Consider the following 22,319-nt stretch of genomic DNA (forward strand, 5'->3'; position numbering starts at 1 on the left):
CGATCTGAATAAAAGGGCTGGTAAATCAGTTGGGCCTGAGGCAGCGTCAGCTCTCAGTCGACATTGGATCTCAATAGTGCCACACAGAATGTTGTTTCATAGATTTATAGTCATACAAGACCCATTTGTCTGTACAATTACACTGGAGTAACTCTAACCAACATATATTATCAGTCCTGCCATGTGCCATGCATGTTGCATTAGGTTAACGCAATTTAAGTTAAGCTACTGCATTACAGCATGATCGGTAATTTCCCACAAAAACAAGATGAAGAGAAAGCTAAGCGGGATAGATTTTATTCCCTGCCTTGTGAATGGCTCTACTCTTTTCAGTTAGCTGCCAGACAGTGATACCTAGTGGCAGCCATCTCAGTTGGTCAAAACAGCCGTAAGAGTGCTCCTGACACATGGGTAAACTTACATAAGCACCTGAGAGGAGGGACTCTTACCCGACCAGGCCTGCAAGTGTTTCAGAACTATGTTTCAGCTGCTTGTAAGAGTATTGGGGCCAAGTAGCCAGGTGGCTTAACACCTGCTGACTGTAGTACATGGGTGGTAAAATAAATCCAATACTTTCTTGGTGCGCTGCTCGCTACAGACCATTAAGTGGCACTAGTACCTTCTCTAATCATCATTTAATTTACTTTTAGCTCATCATGATCATGGGCCTAAGTAAACTGGGCACTAGGGTAGTGCCCAACCATTCCTGGTGCTGTGCAGCAGTTTAAAGCTTTTCTTCAGAGTTTCTCTTTGCTCAATAGGGTTACGGGAAGCTTCCTAAACCTAGCCCACACTGACCATGAACCTGCTCCGAAAAAAGATGAGGCTATTCCCTCAGTGGCCCGCTATCCTATCATTTTACCTAAAATAAACCCTGATTTGATGTCGGTGGAACATGAGGGGAACCTGGCTGAAAAAGCCTCAAGTAAGAAGTTCTTGGGGGAAAAAAACAACAGTAAAGGGAAAAAAGGGAGGAAAAGTAGAATTTCCAAAAGAACCTAAGAAGGGTTAAGTCTGAGGTTAAGAGCCGGACTGGGTCTCATCCCAGCAAGAAGAACTGTAATTGACTCTGTTAACGCGTCCCTTTATGATAATTTATTACACATCAGGACTCGTTTTAGGCCAATGAATCTTTTGACCCAGTTGAGAGACACCTTAGGACGAAATAGATGATCAATATGTCAATCAATACGTCAATAATGTCATCAATATTTATCACGACAATACATTTCACTTTAGTCAAAGTCATTAATCAATTTAAGACGCTACCATGACCTTTCAGCCATGAATAACCACACCTTTTAGTACAATTTTATAAGTTTTATTCCTTATTTAGTTACAATCTAAGAGCAGATGCGTTAATCTCAAAACCAAGAAACATAATAGCATAGTCACGATATGGCAACGTTGGTAAGATTTCATTAAAGTGAGAATCACAAACATTAGAACATAACACGGCGTAAACATAGATCAATTTAGCAGAGTATCAATAGCACGTCAGTTCAACAAAGCATAGTTCCGGTCGTTTGTCTATTTGCGTCAGTTTGTTGAACACCTGTCCTAACCACTGATTAGCATTCGCATGTTGGGCTTCATGCAAAACAATTTAGAACACCAATTTGGAAAACATCTACCTATGGTCTCTGTCAAAAGTAAGCAGATGGTACCTAGAAAGGAAAAGCAAACAGACAAATCACAATTGCATTGTCATAATTACCCTCCAAAGTTTAGGTCAGTGCACAGGTTCAGTCTTCGTCTTCAGGACATCAGTCAAATTGCTGTCAATCAGGACTCAGCTCCTGGGCAAAAAGGGCACTTCCATCATAAGGAGGTAAAGTGTAAAATGGACAATTTTAAGGGTGAGGATGGTTTTAAGTAAAGCAAAAAGTCACCAAGCAGAGTGACAAAGTTTCTGGATAAAATCAATAACATTCCCTAACCCACCTAAATGGTTCCCCGTGACATGGGTTTTTATCCCTTTCTCGTTGTACATTCCCCCAAAATTTTATTGGACATTTGTTATACCCCACTATCTTTGACCTATCAAAATACACATTAGGTCATCTAAGTCTTCACCCCATATTATTTTACAAGTCTTTGATTGGTCTCCATAATTGACGTCTTCAGAGGTGGCACGTCCGGTATGATTTAATCCTTCTGTAATTCTTTGCACATCTTTTGGTCAGTAGATCCATTGTCTTCACTGATTTGAATGACCTTGTACATTACATTAATCTACACTGTTTCTTTTTATTTTAACATTATTCTGCAAGCAAGGGAAAGCTATGACAACGGATCTAACATGGTTACATTTGTCTTTTAGTTTGAAGGAAAAAGAACATACGTCCTTTTGTGAGTCAGCACACTGCAAGATAGACAAGCATTTGCAATGCAATAGGTCTCGCGTTTGCTCGAGTTAGAGCTATTAGCGTTGTAAATTCCTAAATGGACTTTTCTTGCCACATAAATTTAAAATGAAAAGTAAAATAGTTGAGAGAAGCAAGCCGATTCAAAGTGCCACATCCGCAATGAGCATGAGAGTTGTTGGCCATCACACACAAGCGGAAGCGTGACGTAGTGTGATGGCCAACAAAAACATTCACTTAGTGAAATCGCCTGGGAGGTAACTCGACTCACAAAGAAGGGACATTTCACAAAATGCACCAATAAAAATGAAGCATTTAAGACAAGCACAACAAAGAATGAATGGCAAGAATGTGCATGGTTGAAAGCCCACAGAGAGAATACAACAGGGCAGAGTGCTTGCGCACTCGACCCTGAAAACAAAATGAATATCTAGGCTCCTGCCACCCACACCCATCAGAAGCCTGGTCTCCAGCACTGCTCTGACCTTATAGAGCATCCCTGCCTAGGTATTCCCACTCCCCAGGAATATTAAGTGAATAAGTCGATGTACCAGTGTGAAGTCAGGTTTTCTGAATTGCAAAGGTGGGTGTGTGCTTCCAAATCAGGCTGTTTGCGGGGGTAAGTGGCTTAGGTGTTCAAATAGTTTTAAGTATTAGGCCCTGTATGTCGGACACTAACACTGCGAAAATGACACACTACCTTTACTGTTTGTGTAACACTGGCCAACATGACAAGGCCTACGAATGAAAGGCAGATGCTGTATATTTAGTTTATTTTTCTCCTTTAGGCAGCAGAATATCTGAAAAACTTTCTATACATTCGTAACTTGAAAGGCCAAAGAGAAATGACGGCTCCACACTTGCTCTCCTCCCCTACTGCATTTTTTGTTGAGATCTTGAGCATTTCCAGATTCTAGCGCCAACTAGCACCCATTAAGCAGATACCAAGACAGCCAGTGATAAAAATAACACCTGGGCAATGAGATCACCTTTGGAATGTTATAAATGCCAGGGGGTGGGGCATGGACATAAACAGTGCACGCCACTTCCGCCAGGGTTTAGGAAATAGAATAGCTTCAATGAAGCAGAATGGCCAAAGACCACCAAAAAGACACAGACTGTTGTACGTTTGCAGCAATCGTTTCTGCCACCGCAGTACAAATTACCCACAGCTGTAAATTGCATAACAAAAGAGGCTATTTTTCTCTTACTCTACTCTAATATCTTGGTGATCATATCCCGGAAGATGCATTAAATATCCAGCATAACATTTGCTCTACTTCGTTACAGTACACGCACTGTCAAAACGGATTTAGATCGCATTTACTTGTTCTGAAGGTGTCAAAAGCACAACACAAATGACGTTATCAATAACCACACATTGAATGCTGCCAGGAGACAGTGTGAAAGGCTGGCATTGAAGCAGAATTACATCCGTTTAAACAATGAAAACGAGAACTTGCTTTTCAGTCCCTTTAAACGGTTTTCTTGAAACAAACCGTGATAGGCAGAAGGGAACAGTTTATGGGACCTTATTTATTGTTTGCAGCCCTTTAGTTCATTACACAAAGGCAGACATTGATTGGCTCGTAACCACACTCGGTGTGAGCCTGTATTCTATAAGGAATAGAGTTCTTCAGGAATAAAGCTCTTTGTACTATGTTGTACCATAAAAGCATGTTTCACTCACCTCGGAGTTCTATGAGCTTATAAAGTACTGTAACTTTCGGCATTGTTCCTCTATAAAGCCATGAAACTGCCTGGTGACTTGCAAAATACCTTTATAAAAAAGGTACCACAAAGTGTACTTTAGACCATTTATAAATGGCCATGGTGTGCCTCGCTACAGCATACAGCACATTCTACAATATTGCCAAAGAAAACAGATAAACTAACCCATTAAAATGAACAAGCTGTGCTGTGCAGTAAATTACACTCGCAGAACCATAAATCCGACGTCTTCAAAACCGATACTGTGAAGCCACTTATTAGTAATTCTTCCATTGTTCACACAACCATTACCTTTCCAAAATGGCCGCCATTAGAAGTGCTCTGATCTCCACCACTGTCATAGTCCTATCTCTAGGTCTTGCGAGAGTAGGAGTTTCCCTTTCAATACGAACTGGAGCATGTTGCCGTGACATCATCGACAATATTTGCATATCCATGATGTCTGCATTTTCAATAGAGTGAAAAGTAATGTTGTTCCTAAGGCTTTTTCTTATAAAGTATAAACAATTCACTAGTGACCGAATATTACATACAGCACAGCAGCTATTGGTGAACTCACAGTTGAAAACTCACCTTTACATAAGCACCCTCATTTTAAAATGTTCAGGAATTAAGACTTTATATACCAGCCCGTTCACAGTTGTAGCTGTGCTCACTTCGTAAGCACATATAATAAAATTGGAAGGAAATTCGTGGTGTTCTATGCAGAAATTCGAAAGACAAGAAGAGCAGCTGTGCAAAAGAAAATGGACGATTAGCCAAGACAGACATCAATTTAAAACAAGCATTTACAATGCATCGGGTCTCGTGTTTGCTCGTGTTAGAGCCGATCGCGTTGTAAACTCCTAACCTGACTTTTCACCTATCGGGCAAAAGTGCATTTATGCACGTAACCCGAAAAAGTGAAATCAAGTAGGTAAAGCGCTCGACTTCTGCCAAGCGAGATTGGGCTCGTAAATTAGTTTAAAAAAAAGTCCACCAGCCGGATGGAAAACAGCGAGCCTTGCATGTTTTCTGTACTTGGTCGCTACGCTCGAGGAGGGCTAGCCACCGGAAAAGGCATGACCTATGCGTGCCTTCGACTAATGAAAGCAAGCCGATTTAATTAGGGAAGCCCACGAACCAATAAAAAGCACTGACGTGAAGTTGACAGGGCTCGGAGCCCTTTTCTAAATACTAAAGAGTCTCCCTGCTATACGCATGCGCGAGCGCATGCAAAGCAGGCTCGACTCTAAAAAATGAGTTCCTGAAAAGTACAGATAAACAATTGAATGTGTGAGGAGACCGTACTTGGCCGGTGCACCTCTGCCAAGAACGGAAGTGAGGTATTGGCTTTGCAAACCTATTAAGAGGCAGGAAGGAAGAGTGGCGCTTGAGATAACCAGCCCTTTATCCAGAACAACAAGTCTTCCAGACAGCGCATGCGCGCTGCTTAGGCTCGACCTAAAAAATACATTTATTATGAGAGCCATGCAGCTAAACTTTGGCTCATGCTAACTTAAGGCCTATAAGGATTATGTAAAATACGCTCTCTCAACTCTAAGGATGGAGAGTCCCAAGGTGGTGACATCGGCTCAGATGGGTGTAATTTCTGACATTTATGTTTCCCTCGTTTTCATTGCTCGCTTTTTGCTCGGGAGAAGTTGTCACTCATAGTTTTCGAATGTCATTCATAATTACACTGAAATTGTCACACATAAGCAATGTGAAACCTAGGCAGCTGTGTATTCTTAAGAATTATGATGTGGGGGCGACCGTCGTCTTAAAGACTGCCGAGGACACTAAGAAAGTTTCTCGGAAGAAAAACAAACAAAAATTAATAAAAGTGACCACAGGATGGCAGCATACCATAGCAAAAAAATACAGAACGTTGTATTATTGATTTAAAAGTGTTCGCATGAACGTGTTTTTGGATTTTAGTAGCTTCGTTCTGTTTGCAAGAACTGAACAATGATATTGGAGCAGACCTGCCTGCGGGCCTAGTCTACATACTTCATGGGATATCAGCGCCTTGCAGCAACGTCGGAGAAAAATGATCTACCTTAATAAAAAAAACATCGATTTAAAAATAAATACAACTCAGATATTTCGTATTTCGAGAAACAGACAGAATATTAATCATTGTAGACTTTAACTTCTCAAAACAGAGGAGTTATTCACACCGGACATGACACAACTTTAAATTGCTACATCTCTACTTTTTGTAGTGGGGGCATCGCAGTTCATGCCAGTCTTTACCTTGACTGCTGAAATTGTATCGAACTGCTCGTGATCGCTGAGGGGAGACAAAATATAGACTATAGCGCATTCCACAACCATTTTCTACTTCAGGAAATAAAATCATTTAATTAAATTTTAATATCTCAACTAAACCGTAATGTTTGCTTAATATTTTAGCAACATCTGAGTCTCGACAAATACCACAAAGTTCTGTGACCTTTTACAACATATTTTCAAAATGGTTGACCCAGGGGCGTAGCTTGGCCAGTAAGACAGGGAGTTGGGGCAGTTTTCTCTGGGTTCGACTTAAAAATGCGGAATTTCTGCAATTAATTCATAGTTTACAACATTCTAGACGAAGAACATGGGAGATTTTAAGACAATTATCGGTAGCCTCCATTTCCCTCATTGACTTCTATTGAAGCAGAGGCGACTGCAAGCGGGAAACAGCCTAAATAAAGACAGTTTTTGCTTCAAAACCGTCTGACTCGGGTCTATTGGCAGGTACGTCAACCATTTCCGCATATCGGTTACGTTGAAATGTCACTCATAAGGAATGTCAACGGCACATGGAAGCATACTCCGAAATGTCGCACTTATACTAACGGTAAAACTTGGTGACGACACAACGAACAAAATAAAAAATAACCATCCAAGTGAAGGCCTTTCACCCTACAGCTATATATATATCTGTTTTGATATGAACAATCCTGTAATACATAAAGGTCCTTTAAGGCAGGGGTGTTTTAATTTGTACATCCCTTCCATTCCAAGATGGCCGCTATCTGGATACCGTGTACAGTCTGCCAAGAGAGTGCTCTCTTTTCAGATGCTCCTAAGGCAAACATCGCGTGAGACTCTGGAACGAGGCGGAAGTGACGTCAAGCGCTGTCCTCCATTTTCTGCGGCTGTTGAGTTTTAACTGCGTCATTGAGGAAGCAGGTCGCTTTCAAGTTTACGTGGGGTCTCGTGTAGGAAAACGCCTAGCTCACACAGGTAAAGTATTGTTTCGTGCTTAAATCTGGTGGACTAAGCAGCGATTGTTGGCATGTAAAGCTTTGGATGACTGCGGTCAGCAACGCAGCGAAAGCCTTGGGTTTGTGGCCCCTGTTTTCCTTTGAAGGGCGGGGTCTTGTGAATACGGTGCTGGGTTGGTGGCTATGATTATGAAACAGAGCAGGTGTGATTGTGAGCATTCATGTTTTAGATGAGTGTGTTTCCGACGGTGAAGCATAAGGGCGCTGGGCGACTATTGTACACGGCTATCGTTAGAGCCAGGAGCTGAGCGCGTTTGTGAACGAATCCTTAAACAGTGCAAGGTCTTTTGTCTTGTACTCATGGTCTGTGGTGGGAAGGATCTTTAAACTGTGCAAGGGTCGTTGTTTTGTAAGAATGATTTCGGGGTGGAAGGTTCCGATATATTATATCGATTGGGTTGGACGCGAGTGGGGGTGCTTAAGATCGGATCGTGGGGCTTTATTTTAATTTGATTTGCCCGTTTGTATTCTGCCTTGGAACGGTTAGCATTTAGCTGGGAATAGATGTAGATAGTGCACAGTGGTGCTCGCAGGCCATGCGGCGTTATCGGCATTTGCTCATGAACGACCTCTGGGCGCCATTTTGTGCCGCATACTTTTCCTAAACGTCGGTGGTGATCGAGTCTAACGTTCAAGCAGTGAGAGTTTGTATCGTATTTAGGAAGTTTTGAAACCTCCATGAGGTTACTTTAGGAAATACTTTATTTCAGAAGAAACAGATTATAGATGGAACCTCATGTTTGTTTTAATGCACAACGCTCCATTCGGATTCTGCACATTCACATCAAAATTGTTTGTTTCTTCTGGTAGTGATTGGCACCAAATAGTGTTTACGCACATTGCATTACAAAGCACATATGGGTTGCTGATGGGTTATCGGTCCAGTCCTAGGGGCATGCACTCTTTCCGTTAACTATAAAGCAAGGGGAATGGGACGTCGGATAACCGCTCTTATCGGTATCGGTCGGCTATCAGTGCTAAATGTAGAGAAACGAAGTGCGGTGCCTCAAAATTGACCGGTTGCTTGATAACATCGGCATTTTGTATTTTCACAGGTTCCGTTTCTTAAGTCATGAGCGGGTGTCGAGTTTTCATCGGTAGGCTGAATCCAGCTGCCAGAGAAAAGGACGTCGAACGTTTTTTTAAAGGATATGGACGAATAAGGGACATAGATTTGAAACGGGGCTTTGGTTTTGTGGTAAGTATGTGAATACTAAACGCATCTTGCTGTGTAATTCACTGCAGTTTCGTGCTCAAATTATACAACTCAGTAGTAAAGTGAAATAAAAACTTGAAAATGTAGCTGGCACACCCGTATGACCCACGAAGAATAACATACCAAACGATATAGAAGTTGTTTCCTTATACAGTAGGACAACCGAGCCGGGTCACATACAGGGTGCTAAGATAACTCTTTATAATAGTGCATTGGGCTGGCTCACGCGATTCCTCAGGTGCATGGCGTTCTCCCTGTGAGGGCCGTGCACTGCTCCCCCTTGAAACGTGTATATTTAAGGGTCACGAACCCTCCCTGAATTACATCTGTTCCCACAGTGTAATCCAGCTCGAAACTCACCACGCGGGCAGCGGGGCAGCCCTTCAGCTGTATAGCGCAATATACACGGTCTTCCACAGTGACTGTCACCAAATAGCCTTTACCAGTTACTCCAGCAATTCCCACTGTTCATAGAAATGTTCTAGATCCCTAAGGAAGAGATGCAATGGAACGGCTTAACTTTACAACATTAATCGTACAGTGTACGCTTTCTAGAAAAAGGAGTTATGAGAGAAAATACAACAGAGTGAATTATATACAGCATTCGTCTTATCCACATTAAAGCTCTGACATTATTTCTTTAACCCGCTACAATACTCTTGGGTGCATTCTACATGTATCAGCAGTAAACTTATTAAACTACAAGTAAGCTTGCACAGTCTCAAAGGCATTCTTGCGCTGGACCTATTGCTTACTACTTCACCCTGTTTGTAAATCTAGTATTCACACCCTACTATAGTATTGGCCCTGGCATAATCAGAGGCTATTATCCGAGCTCTCATATGAGATTGTCACACTATATGGTACCAAGGGGGCAAGTAGATTTATGAAGCGACCTTTCCCATGAACAAGTATGTTTCTTATTTATACACCCCATTTACTAATAGATCCTAGCAAAACTCAATTACCATATCATGCATGCAGCACCCCCCCCCCCCCCAGTTGAAAAATAAAAATCATTGCCCCCCTCAGAATTTTTCACAATTATTTTATAAAAATGGCAATGTTTAAATATGTGTAAACCTATTTAAACAGTGCAGTTAAGTACTGTTACCTTTTTAAAACTGCAATAACATGCTTCTGCTTAAAACAAAGGCCTGTTATCTGTATAATTATTTTTGGCCAGAGTCTGGGGCCCCCCCTGGGAACACTTGAGGCCCCCCCCCCCCAGTTTGAAGACCTCTGCCCTACATTGACCACATTTTGCATGAATCTGTAGCCAACTCCACTTTGTGTGCTCTCGTGACCATTCTCTTTCAACATGTATTCCAAGTGAAAGCCCATTGGTGGACACTAAACATACAGTAATTGTTGATTGCAGCTTACTTTGATGATATGTCAATTTATTGTTTAGCATCCCTGATGGTTACAATTGTTCTTGTTAACCTTTTGCCTTGTGTAGTTCACCAGCTACATTTCAAAAATGCAGCTTTCCTTTGTTCCAGTGATTTGCTAGCTGCCTTTCCTCAGTCTCATGAATCATTCCATTTCACAATAAGCCCCAGCCTAAGTTCTATGTACGTTTTTGGCTATATGTTTGTTTTTAAATGTTTAAACTTTTCAATTTTTTTTTTTTTTTGGTCCCTTTTACTGAGTTATTTTCCTCTATTGTATGTTGTCATTAAACTGGTATAGTTACAATTATTTAACTGAGACCTGCACTCCCGCTGTTGCGTTTCAGCAAGTTAAGCAGCCAAATAGAGCAAACTATTTAACCCATTGTTGTACAGCTGAACTATTAATCTTACACCATGTTATACCTAGCACTTGCATGCTTGGGGCTTTAAAAGGCAATCTTGTTGCAAGCAAACAAAAACCGCGTTAATGGTTTGATAAACAGGTAGTACTAACAGTGGCACTTTTTTTTACTTTTAATTTTATTTTTTCCCTCTCGCCCTGTAATGTACTGTGACTACTGAAAGACATTTGGCCTGCTTGTATCACTCTTACCCCTTTTTAATACTTTTGCTGCCCTGAGTCAGGGAAGCTGTCGTTTGGTTGTACTTGTCCCGTGTGTTGAATTCTGGTTATCACCTCTTACAATTGACATGGAATGGTTACGTCATAAGTTCAAACTGTCATTTTCCAAAAGACTTCTACCCTCTCTTGAACCTTTTAGGAGCATTTAGGGACAATCGAATCGTTGGGTACTAAAGGCAATTGTTAATCGCGTTGCTAATCTACATGTTATATGCCCAAGAACGTGATTGTTGAATAATTAGTACTGAAGGCGCATCCCTTGATGGGAGGCAACAGTTTGCTCTTTCAAACCTTTCACTACAGTGGGCAGAACTCCTAAGTGTCTCCCATGTTTCAATTCCCTACAGAGGTTTTTTTTTTCCTTCAATTCCATATTCATTTTGAAAGAGGATATACATAAAATACATTAAAGTAAAAATACACACCAAATTAAAACAAGAGTACCAATACTGAATATCCATAATCATTCCATACTGAAGGAAAAAAGGACACTAATTGGGTAAGAGGGAGAAATCCTATTCAAATATTAAATTCTGCAAAGGTAAAGAATAATCAATAAAAGTTTGAGAAAATTAGGTATCAGTTTGTTCACTTCATTCTACAAAAAAAATCAAGAGGTCATCATAATACACAACAAAATGAGTAACAATTAGAAATTCAGTAATTAAAAAAAAAAACGAATTAAATTATCATTCAGTTTGTAGATCACTTTCATATTGTGCAACTCCAAACATGTCTTTCGGACAGGATTGGATCACTAAAGCATTAGATTTCCAAAAACGTGCTATGTTAACTTTAGCCAGGCTAAGAGCCGTGGGTAACCATATCTGCAGAAATCCCTTTCAAATTAGAGGTGTCATGTAATATGGGCAGTCGGGTTGAAAGACAGTATCCGGTATTAGTGTCCTCAAATAGCTTACTATTTGGGTCCAAAAAGGATTAATCTTGGGGCATTCACAAAACATACCCAATATCGCATTGGGTTGCCTGCATCTCCAACAATTGGAATTTGGGCTAAGTTTAGCAGAGTAAGGTTAAGCGGGTGTCCAATGCCAGTGATGAAGTATTTTAAAGTAATTACATTTAAATCTCGCATCATGAAGACCTTGATTATAATTTTCTAAAAGTTTAATCCTGCCTTTGTCTTTAAAGGTGGTATTAAGTCATGTGGACCACCATGTTTTTTAAGTTATCGGTTGAGAGGGATCCATCAGTTAATATGGCATATAAACAAGATGCAGTACCTTTTGAAGTCTCCACGTGTGACTAGATCACTGCATTACGAGATCCACACAGGAATCAGTTTTGGAATTTAAAATGGAAAAGAAAATTAGTGAACTGAGATTTTGCAAGGCGATAGGTTTCTTGCAGTTGCGAGGATGATCTCAAAGAATTATTTTGTGTATCTAAATCTGATATGATTGTTTTATTATTTCTCCAAACGTTCCAGTTACGCTCTCTACCCTTCTAGGTAATGGCAGAATTATTCCAAATTCCCTGTAGAGCTTGGGCAGTGTGGTGATCAGTTTAGATAGGCATTACCTCCCATATCTGCATCCTGACACTTTCTGCATTCCGTTCCTTATTTCCACATGGTCATTAGTGACCTAGCTTTAGCTGATGTATAGTTTTTTCCTGTAAGATGTTCTGTACGGTACACGCTTAGTGTTCATTTCTTTGTCCGCATTAACTGTTGTTTTGTATTGTTAGGAATTTGATGATCCTAGAGATGCAGACGATGCTGTCTATGAACTGGATGGTAAAGAACTGTGCAGTGAAAGGTAAGTGAGGTTCGATACATTGCGTATTTCAGTGTGCTGAGCATTTAATCAGTGGCTCGCCGGTTTAGGTTCAGCTTGGTGAATGCTGTTGATGCATTTGTGCCAAAAGGTCCTGGAGCCCTAAGGACGACGAAGTCGTCTTAGTCAAATTACAGTCTGTGACTAGAGCACCAAGAGGTCAATGTTTCAGTCATAGTTTATAGAGTTTAGTTGTTAATCATCATAATGCAGAAACTGGTTTTACAGTTACACTGGTACGTTCTGAGACACAGTATTCTCGTAATATTAACGATTTGTAAAGTGGGTGGCCAGGCCTGGAATACTCTGTAGTTCGATTTCCATGGCAGTCATCTGGCAACCCTAGCCTTTTACTAGGGAGATGAAGGCCTTGAATTGGGCTGCCTCGTGGCGTTACACCGAAGAAGCCCATGGTGGAAGAGCCCGTTTGTTCGGTGCACATTAAAGATGGTTAAAGGTGACCAGGGTGGTTTGTTCGGATGAAGTGCGCTTTCACCTACTCATGGGGCGGTTCTTAATAACTGCGCAGACAGTGGTACTCCCCTCCCGCCCAAAGTGATCTTAGATTATTTGAATTTGACCTGAACGCAGATACACGAAGACTTCGTCCTTTCTATCTGCGCCCTTTGTGGCGCATGCGTGTTTATCTTTGTGAATGCCAGCATGTGAGCTTGCCCTGTTCCTGTCGGTTTCTTAGCCTGTTGGCAACCAGAAGTTCTTTCTTTTAGTAGATGGCAGTAATTGGAAGGATCTTGATATCCTGCCTATCTTAAATCCGATTCCGGTAAAAATGCTAGGAAAGGGAGTTTCTGACTGGTTTGCTTCTGTTCTATTAATTCGTATTTTTAGTAGATTTCTGCCACTTAGTTTTGTCGTGGTCTGCAGGGGGTGGCAGTCGTGGTGCTTTGTGAAAAACTGGTATGATCGATAGTGACCAGACCCTGGTGAAGCTAGTAATTGATAGGCCGTGATTTTCGATGCACATAAGACTGATAATGTTTGTGTATCATGTCATGCATCTATCACACAACTTAAGTCACGGCACCAGCGTACTACACGCTTAAAATGTAATTCAATACGTTGTAAATACGGGTAGGTAAACTGAAAAAGGTTGAGTTAGTAACTTTTTTTGCGGAGTTGAGTAAACTATCGGACTATTGTGCCGTTTTTAGGTCGAGCATAGCAGCGCGCAAGCGCTGCTTTTGTGACGTGTTGGCATGTATCTGGGCATTAAACTGCACCCATCACTATCACTTGTTCGTGGGCATGCCTTTCAAAAATCCTCTTTTCTTTGGTAACTGCTTAACGTTTTCCCCTCCTTAGGGCGGGTTTGTTACCGCCTTGGCCATCGAGAATGTTACATGGATAATAGCTCTTCTGCCGATAACTGACTGCGAGCGAACTTTTTCCCTTTGTCTCGTTCACGCTCACGGCGGCAGTTTGAGTTGGTCTGCTTATGTTAACTGTTTTACTTTTTATTTTCAGTTTGTGGCGAGAAAAGTCCCGTTAGTAACGTTTACCGCAAATAGCTGTAACTCGAGCAAACGCGAGACACATTACAAATGCTTCAGTCCAGCATGCTGAGTTCTTGTTTACCTTTTTATTGCAGAGTTACAATTGAACATGCCAGGGCTCGCTCCAGAGGCGGCGGCGGTGGTGGTGGCGGCGGCATGAGAGGTGGACGAGGGGGAGGAGGAGGAAGATACGGTGACCGTTTCAGCAGTAGTAGTCGTCGCCCTCGTGGTGGTGACAGGAGGTGAGTACTGTACCATAGCGTGGCTGACAATGTTTTTATGGAGTTTAACAAGAAAGATCACCCGACACCTTTATGTACCTTTTTGTTTTTTATTGCTTAATTGTGCATTCTCGGCGCAGCCTCCCTCGTGATAACATCAGTTAATGGGATCTGATCGAGTTGCTATTGCTGTAATTTTCTTAACGCTGTTACAGCTGACAAGTAATTTAACTGTTAAAAATCAGTCGTATTGATTATCCGCACAAAAGGATGATGGACGGAGTGCTGACAATGCAAACACTCACCCCCAGTTACAGATCTGGGTTTAATCCATCGTTCTTTTGCTCACCATGCCACCCCAGTTTGGACCCAGCCATATGCACATCAGTCTTGACCCTGTTCCTCATAGGAACATCCAGCCCGAACTGCCAGGCCAGGTCCTCCCTGGACCGGAAACAAGCATCCTGGGACCGGTTTCGGGGTTTGACCCCTTATCAGCCAGGCTAGCTTGATTCCAGTGGCACAGTGAGCAAGGGACCCACGTCTGGGCATACCCTTCCCTGTTTTTGCTTTGTCGCCCTAAGTGGGAATGGTATGCCCAGACGTGGGTCCCGTGCTTCCCATGCCACTTGATTCAAGCTAGCCTGGCTGAGGGGTGAAACCCCGAAACCGGTCCCAGGATGCTTGTTTCCAGTCCAGGGAAGACCTGGCCTAGCAGTTCGGGCTGGACTGTTCCCATGGGGAACAGGGTCAAGACTGATTTGCATATGGCTGGGTCCAAACTGGAATGGCATGGGCAGCAAAAAAACAATGGATTTAGGCCCAGATCACTGTATGTGAATGTTTGAAAATGTTCAGCATTCCGTCCATCACTTGTTGTTTTTGTATTGATTATCCGCTTCAAAATGGGGGCCGTTTTAGATTTGCAGCGCGTTGCACCGTTGGATTACAGAAACACCTGCCGTCCAAATAGCACATTAATTTGCTGTTGATTTCTCTCCTTTAGATCTGCTCCACCAGTAAGGACTGAAAATCGCCTTATAGTGGAAAACTTGTCTTCAAGAGTGAGCTGGCAGGTTTGTTTAAGCTTGTTTTATAAGCTTGTAGTAAAAGTAAATCAGTTAACTACAAAGATACAATGATTGGAGTTAACATTTTAGTTTGCTAAGTCTCTTAAAGTATTAAAGGATGGGTTGTGATTTTGGAATTTAAAAAGTTAATGTATAAAATGTTTGGGAAGGGATGTTTTCTGATTGTTTCTTATCCATTTTAACCAAATATTAAACCCTTTATTTGCCAGCCTTTCTGTGTGTCGTTGGCCTCGTGACGAGGACTGCCTGTGGGTTATCCTAATCGCTCTGTCTTGGTCACTATTGGTTGGCCGTGTTGAATTTGCCAGTCAGCTCCTACCGTGTTATATGGCCACTCCTAGATCGTTGATGGTCTTGACAATATCGGAGCACTTGTGAAGTGCCAGGTTGCAGCGGCCCCCTGAGAGTTGATAAAGAGGTCTGAATCTTAAGTTGAAAGCTGTTCCTTCTGTAAAGCTTCTGAATACCTGTCGAAAGATTCGAAATTGGGTGGTCGTTGGAATCCTGATTGCAGTAAAGTGGCCCTTGGTAACTTCTGAAGTAGGAAATGATCGCCATCATCCGTAGTCCTCAAAAGGGGAGGGTCGTGTGAATAAAGGCCATCTTTGGGTAGTGATCAACACTTGGGTGGCGAAGAGCCAGTCGGGCATGTATCGAAACTGTCTCCAAGTGCTTAATGCAGTTTGCTGCTTGAATAGCCTAGGGAAATATAATTAAGGTAAAGTAAACCATATTTTAACGATCTGTGGGGCACAAAATAATTGGTATTTTAGCGTCTTAATAATGCATTGCTTTTAAGTTCAGTTGTGTAAAACAGTTAAATGTAACCATAATGACTAAATATTAACATTTCACAAATAGTTTTCGTGCCTCAGTTTAGTTCTATATCACTTATTCTACTATTGACTTAAGTTTATCAGACTAGACCCCTTTTTTGCTTTACTTAAGTATCCTTAATTCCTCGTATTTTTATTTCCCATACCTAACAACATTTTACTGTGCTTACTACAATTGTGTTAGGATCTGAAGGATTTCATGAGGCAAGCTGGCGAAGTTACCTTTGCTGACGCACATAGACCAAAGTTAAACGAAGGGTAAGTAAGCCTGTCTCGCGGTAGAAATCCCCAGACGCTCTGCTTGTTTCTAGAAGGCAAAGTAGTAATACTGGATTTGTTTTGTGTTCACTTTACAGTTCTCTCTAATGCCTAGTTACTTTTGATACTGTTTTGTATCTGGGCTTGTCATGGTTTGTCTTTATTGCTAAAGCAGGAGGAAATTAGTGTAAATCATGTGAGTTGCGGCCAGTACCTTTTTTTTATTTTGTAGTGTACAATCCGAATTCAATCTGACTCGTTCTTTCTATTTTGACCTCAAATATTTACCAAACTAAACGAATTCTGAACTACTGCAGCATCTTCATTTCAAGGCCCTTGTCTAATTCTCCTGCTCTTGAACGCCCAATGAGCCCTTTGCTCTGTCAGATTCCTTCAGAGAAACGTTTTCATGTATATTCATAAGAAGTGGGGGATTGTTGAAGCCTCTCCCCGCCCGACTGATACAGCATGAGCAGTTGGTATTGTCTAAAATGTACACCATTATTTAATTAGTTTTATTAATTGTTCTGACCGTACCCTCCTACCATGAACATATCTGTTACTGTCCAGTCGCACTTAATACTTCGGCAGACATTCAATTCTATGTGAGACCAAGTGTCGTTCGTTGTTAACATGTGAAGTGCATCTACAATGCTGTATAGACATCTGCTTTGAAGTCTGGACTCAGAGCCCTCTTGATGGCAAGATTTCTTCTGCCTTTAGCCCATCTTTCGAAGCTCTCACATTAAGATGTAGAGCTATATGAACTGGTAAAATGATCCACTATGATTGCAAGATGGCGGTCCAGGTTAGAAGCTGAGCTGGGTGCAACTCTTAGAAGTATCAGGGCCAGTTGCATTGTCTGGGGTGTATTTGCACGCCCTTATAAATAAAATGAGGGAGGTGTTAAGAATAAAAGACTTGAAATGAAGAAATAAAAACCTAAAGAGCTGTCAAATCAGCCCTGATGCTTATGTGGCAGCTCTTTCAAGTTGTGTGCATGTGATCTGGAAATACTTGAAAATCTAGCCCAATGGAGAAGTGGTCCACCCCATTCTGTCACGGACGGAAGCTGAAATGAATGGTACTCGTACGGTCTTTCATTGGAGAGCTGAGCCTACGCCCCTTTTTTTTTTGCAGGATGTTTGTTAGCCTTATTTTTGGGATCGTATATAGTTTGGGTCAGGCATACGCAAGGCTGTAGCTAAATCACCAGCTTCACGTTTTACTAAAAGCCAATAGTAAAATAACGTAGCTAAGGGGCTTTTATTCAGTTCTCTGTATCCACTGGTCTGTTCAGTTACCATTGACAACTTGCCCAGTTATCGAGAAATTTTACCTGATCCCTAAAGGTTACTCGCTCAAATGTGAGCACTTCACTGCAGGCGTCGAGGTGGTAGTAACACTTCTATATTCTTGCATATTGCCTTACGGTCTTTTCCCCTCACCAAACAAGGTTGTCGGACAACCAAAGTAGTCGAGCCTTCCTCGGAGGTTCTATCAAGTATTATCACAGCGCAACTTTACATCATTTGACAAATTGTTAGGGTAATTCTTACCATAACTCTTAAATGATTGAGGTTACACTTAACAAAATGTCGTCTTGCTTGGAGGCGGTGCAACAACAAAACTGTCTTACTGACTTTGTGTGCATGAGTATGTCAGGCGTGTACTGCCTTTGTAACTTCTCATAATAAGCAGACCTATCACTTTGGTTATTGACTTGACAACTTAGCTAACTACGATGTGCTGGCGGTTCGAGCTTCCCCAAGAGGAAAAGCTACATTATGCTTTCAAGGGGAGCATGGGAATTTTGCAAGCGAATCAACATCAGGGTGGAGCTGACTCGATACTGCTTCTTGGGTGCTCTTTTCAGCTGCCCTGTCCAGCCAGACCTTCAAAAGGTGGACTACAAATAGACTGCCCGATCTGCTCAGTATGCTAAATTAAAGCTCCTAATGTACCTTCGACTGTCTATGCTGGTGTCATGTCGGGAATGGAGGCAACTCAGCATGACTATCTTAATCTTTCATAATGTTATAAAAGGATGTTTGGTAATTTTGATTTAATATAGCCCTTCAAAATGTTTGTAGCATGCTATCGCTTGCGTATACTTAAGTTTTGACATTCTAAGCTTGTAAAATGTTTATTTGAAACTTTGTTTCTAGGGTTGTTGAGTTTGCATCATACAGTGATTTGAAAAATGCTATTGAGAAGCTGTCTGGGAAAGAAATAAATGGAAGAAAGATCAAATTGATTGAAGGAAACAAAAGGAACAGGTGCGTTTGCTTATTTATAAATTTACTTTACTGTGGTTGGAGGATTACCCAGTGGTCCATTTCAACCAAGTTGGCGTAGACTTGCGCACCACTTTAAGAACATTAGCCATACCTGGGTGCATTATTGATTACATACATTAACTGTAGCATCTTTTTGTCTTATCCGTTCCTGGCTTGATTTCTACTTCATTGACCAATCTCCTCATTTTCACATGAGCATCAACATTCTATCCGCTGTGTTTATAACCGTGCATAATTCTGAATATGCACAACAGCAGATACATCATAAAATCAAATAACTATAGCAACTTTGCATAGTGCAACCTATTTGGTAGGCAGTCCACTACTCTATGGAAGACTGGCCAGACTGCACAATACTGGTGTGCATAGAAAGTACTGGCCTTACTCCCGATTCAGTTTTTCCCGTGCAACGCTAGGAATAGCTACCACCCAGAATGGTACTGTACCTGTCTTTGATTTCTTTTTTTTATAGTATTGCTAAGTGTGCTTCAGTTCTAGATTGATTGCAGTTTGTTTTAACAACTACCTCCAGCTTACATGCTTTTACTGCGAAGTAAATTTGAAAGATTATTAATGTGCATCAGCTAGGATTTCAGGGGAAATATCCCTGGTGAATTTCGAGTAAAAGTACATCATTCTTTTCCCAGTTATTTTTTTGTCCTAGTTGTGGTCCGCTATTGTCCATATGTAATCTTTTTCAAGGCTCAATCATAACTGTTTACTAGACCCACAGGTCAAGTAGCTTGAATAATCTACTTGACCTAACTGAAATGTACTCGACATGTAAACTGGTCTCATTGTGATTATTTTACTAGCCGCTTTTTTTCTTAATTCTCACAAGTGCACCTTTAAATGTGAGCTCAGCATTTCTGCTGTACAAAAAAGAAGCTTGTTTGATTACATAGATTAAATGTCTGCTCCATGCATAAGAATCTAGCCCACATATAGGGTACACATGATCCCAAATTTGAGTTTTAGCATACTAAAAGCATAGTCATCAGTGGCAGGAGTGTCTCCATTCATGTTTAAACACTTGTTTTTAATAAGTATATTACTGTAGCGTGATGTGGTACTGTGCCGTCATTTATAGGCACTAAATTTGCAAAAAAACGTGGAGCTTTACTGGTGAAACTATAAAGTGTAATCTGTGCCAATTGGGTTTCAGAAAACCTACTTATAATTTGCTCATTAAGTAAAGTATTTTCGCCATAGTGGAAGTCACCTAAAGTACACAAATGGGCTTTCACATCTACTGAACTATATTTTGTAATGTGTCGTAGGAAAAATCTGAGACCCTACAGATTTCATATCTTTGTACAGCAGGTCAGACAATTCACTTTACTAAAATCTTCCAACTTTGTAGTTGGAAGCTAACTGACGTCTGACCTCCATCTCAGAATACCGAACAACTGTGACCAGATTAATGCATATTATTTGCTCTTTCACTTTGAGTGAATAGAACATGTGTTCTTTGTCAACTTGCCAGAACGGGCAAGTAGGACCTAAATATAGCTCAACCTGAGATTTTCACTCATCCCAGTGGTTTGTAAACTTGATGAGGCGCCTCCCAACCCCCAGTGGGGAAAATAAAATCACGGGGCCCCTCAGAATTTTTTACAATTCTGTTAAATTGGCTATGTTTAAATATGTCTAGACTTATTTAAACATTGCAGTCAGGTTCTGTTACCTTTAAAAACAAAAAAATGCAGTAAATGTATTTCTGTTAAAAAAAAAAAAAAAAAAAAAACACTTATCTGCATAATGCTACTTTTGGCCAGGGCCCGTCACCCACTTTAAAGACCCCTGTCCTAGTGAATGGCCAAGTACATTTCTTGAGGTCTGTTCTGTATAAATGTGAGGTTAGAGGTGAATGGTCCCCTTATATTAGCCTGTGTAGTCTAAGGTGTGTACCTGGATGCACACAGCTGTGATGTTGATGTACAAGCTTGCCATTCACTTTCAGTTTGATTTAGATTTGATGTATAATTTGCTCAGTGCCTGACCAAGAAAGGAAAATGTCCTGGATACTGCAGTTTTAATCAAATCTGAAATGTAGTGCTTTAAGAAATTACTTTCTGATCTCTGATTTTCAGTGAGTTTAAAATCGGAAATGAAAGATTACCTACGTAGTTCTTCTGCTTTAGACCAGAAGGAAATGGAGTATGAGAGTGCAAAGTGAATACGTTGATTGAAGGACACTTGCCATTTTAGAATTTGACCAGGGAGATCTCTTTCCCTTGAATACTTATACTGTGTGGGGCTTTGGTAATATTCCAGTTATAAGGTAACTGAATTCTAATAACATGCCTTTTACACATTCTTATAAGATATTACTACTAGTACTTGCATCTCCTAGCTTTTGGCTTGCTAGATACAAGCGGCTGTGGTCTGCAGCTTGTTTTTGTTCGAATCTAAGTCCTGCCTGCTTGCAAGATGGTTTGCTTAAAATGTTGTGCAGTGATTGAACTTGTGCTTTATTTATTTTTATTTTTTAGCAGGTCCAGGAGCAGGTCTCGTTCACGCAGCAGAAGCTCATCCAGATCTCGCAGCCGATCTCGTTCCAGGAGCCGTAAATCTTATTCCAGGTCACGAAGCAGAAGCCGTAGCCGCAGCAATCGAAGCAACCGCAGCAATCGAAGCAACCGCAGTAATCGAAGCAATCACAGCAACCGGAGTAAGCGAAGCAAATCTCGTTCTGCAAGCAGGTCTCCTGAAAAAGCTGCAACTCAAGCAAGATCTTTGAGTAGGTCAAAGTCCCCAGCATCTGAAGGTCGTCCACAATCTCGATCCCCTTCTGTTGATCGCCAGAGATCTAGATCAAGATCTGTTGACAGTGGAAAATGAACTGAGTTGTCCGCAATTTTTTTTTTTATTTGTTTTAACATACCTTCTGGTATGTATTGGGGGGAGGGGTTGGGTTTGGCTGGCCGTTTTAAATGTCGTCCTCCAATCATTATGTATTAAATGTTTTTGATAAGCATTTTCTGGTAATTTTTGCGTTTCCACCTCAGTTATATGTAGTCGTGGTACACACTTGTGCAATGTAGAACAATAACATTGATCTTTACATAAAATTATTTTCTGATCCATGCCTCTGCAGTTCAAGTATCAGCATTAAATGTTCATCAGCACATGTTGTCCTTGATATTTACCTCGTTGAGACTTTAATTATTGTCCTTGTGAGATACTGAATTTTGGAATCTACATGTGTTATAAATTGAAGCACATTCTTTGACTCCATTTGCAGAAAATGGGTCCTATTGCTCCCTGCAGCTATAGAGTACAGCAGTCTGTTGCAAAGCTGTTTATTCTAAATTAGTTGCCCATGGAACAGGACCTCTTAAGAGTGGGTATTGATACTGATCACTCATGCATTTTTAGTATTTTTTTTATTTTTTTTGTCAGCAATGGTTTGCTGAAAATGGCAAGTGTGTGTGGCCGCTCTGATAGAAAAGTATGGTCTCTTCAAAAATCGTTACAATGGCTTTTATGAGTAAGTTTAATTCCATGAAAATTAACAAATGGTGATAATGACCTTTTATTTAAAAAAAAATATATATATATATATGTGTTCGATGGCATGTGTAGCTGCAGATACACATGCTGTGCACAGTCCGCCATCTGGTGTTGGGCTCGGAGTGTTACAAGTTGTTTTTTTTTCGAAGAAGTCTTTTCGAGTCACGAGACCGA

General features: G+C 41.0%; 1 protein-coding gene across 4 annotated transcripts; it reads left to right on the forward strand.

Moving 5' to 3' along the window:
* The first annotated feature begins 7,184 nt into the window (after positions 1-7,184).
* On the forward strand, positions 7,185-21,760 carry SRSF5 (serine and arginine rich splicing factor 5). 4 transcript variants are annotated; one of them, XM_069208811.1, is made up of 8 exons: positions 7,185-7,313; positions 8,410-8,552; positions 12,321-12,391; positions 14,019-14,165; positions 15,151-15,220; positions 16,256-16,329; positions 18,498-18,608; positions 21,125-21,760. In XM_069208811.1, exons 2-8 carry the CDS (start codon positions 8,427-8,429, stop codon positions 21,471-21,473), a joined length of 948 nt encoding a protein of 315 aa, XP_069064912.1. In that variant the 5' UTR covers positions 7,185-7,313; positions 8,410-8,426; the 3' UTR covers positions 21,474-21,760. The 4 variants fall into 4 exon arrangements, with proteins under 4 accessions (XP_069064912.1, XP_069064915.1, XP_069064914.1 ...); XM_069208814.1 differs by having other exon boundaries at positions 21,128-21,760; XM_069208813.1 differs by lacking the exon at positions 7,185-7,313 and adding an exon at positions 7,389-7,413.
* Positions 21,761-22,319: the final 559 nt, after the last annotated feature.

The sequence above is a fragment of the Pleurodeles waltl genome, chromosome 9 (genome assembly GCF_031143425.1).
Source record: "Pleurodeles waltl isolate 20211129_DDA chromosome 9, aPleWal1.hap1.20221129, whole genome shotgun sequence".
NCBI classification, from domain to species: domain Eukaryota; kingdom Metazoa; phylum Chordata; class Amphibia; order Caudata; family Salamandridae; genus Pleurodeles; species Pleurodeles waltl.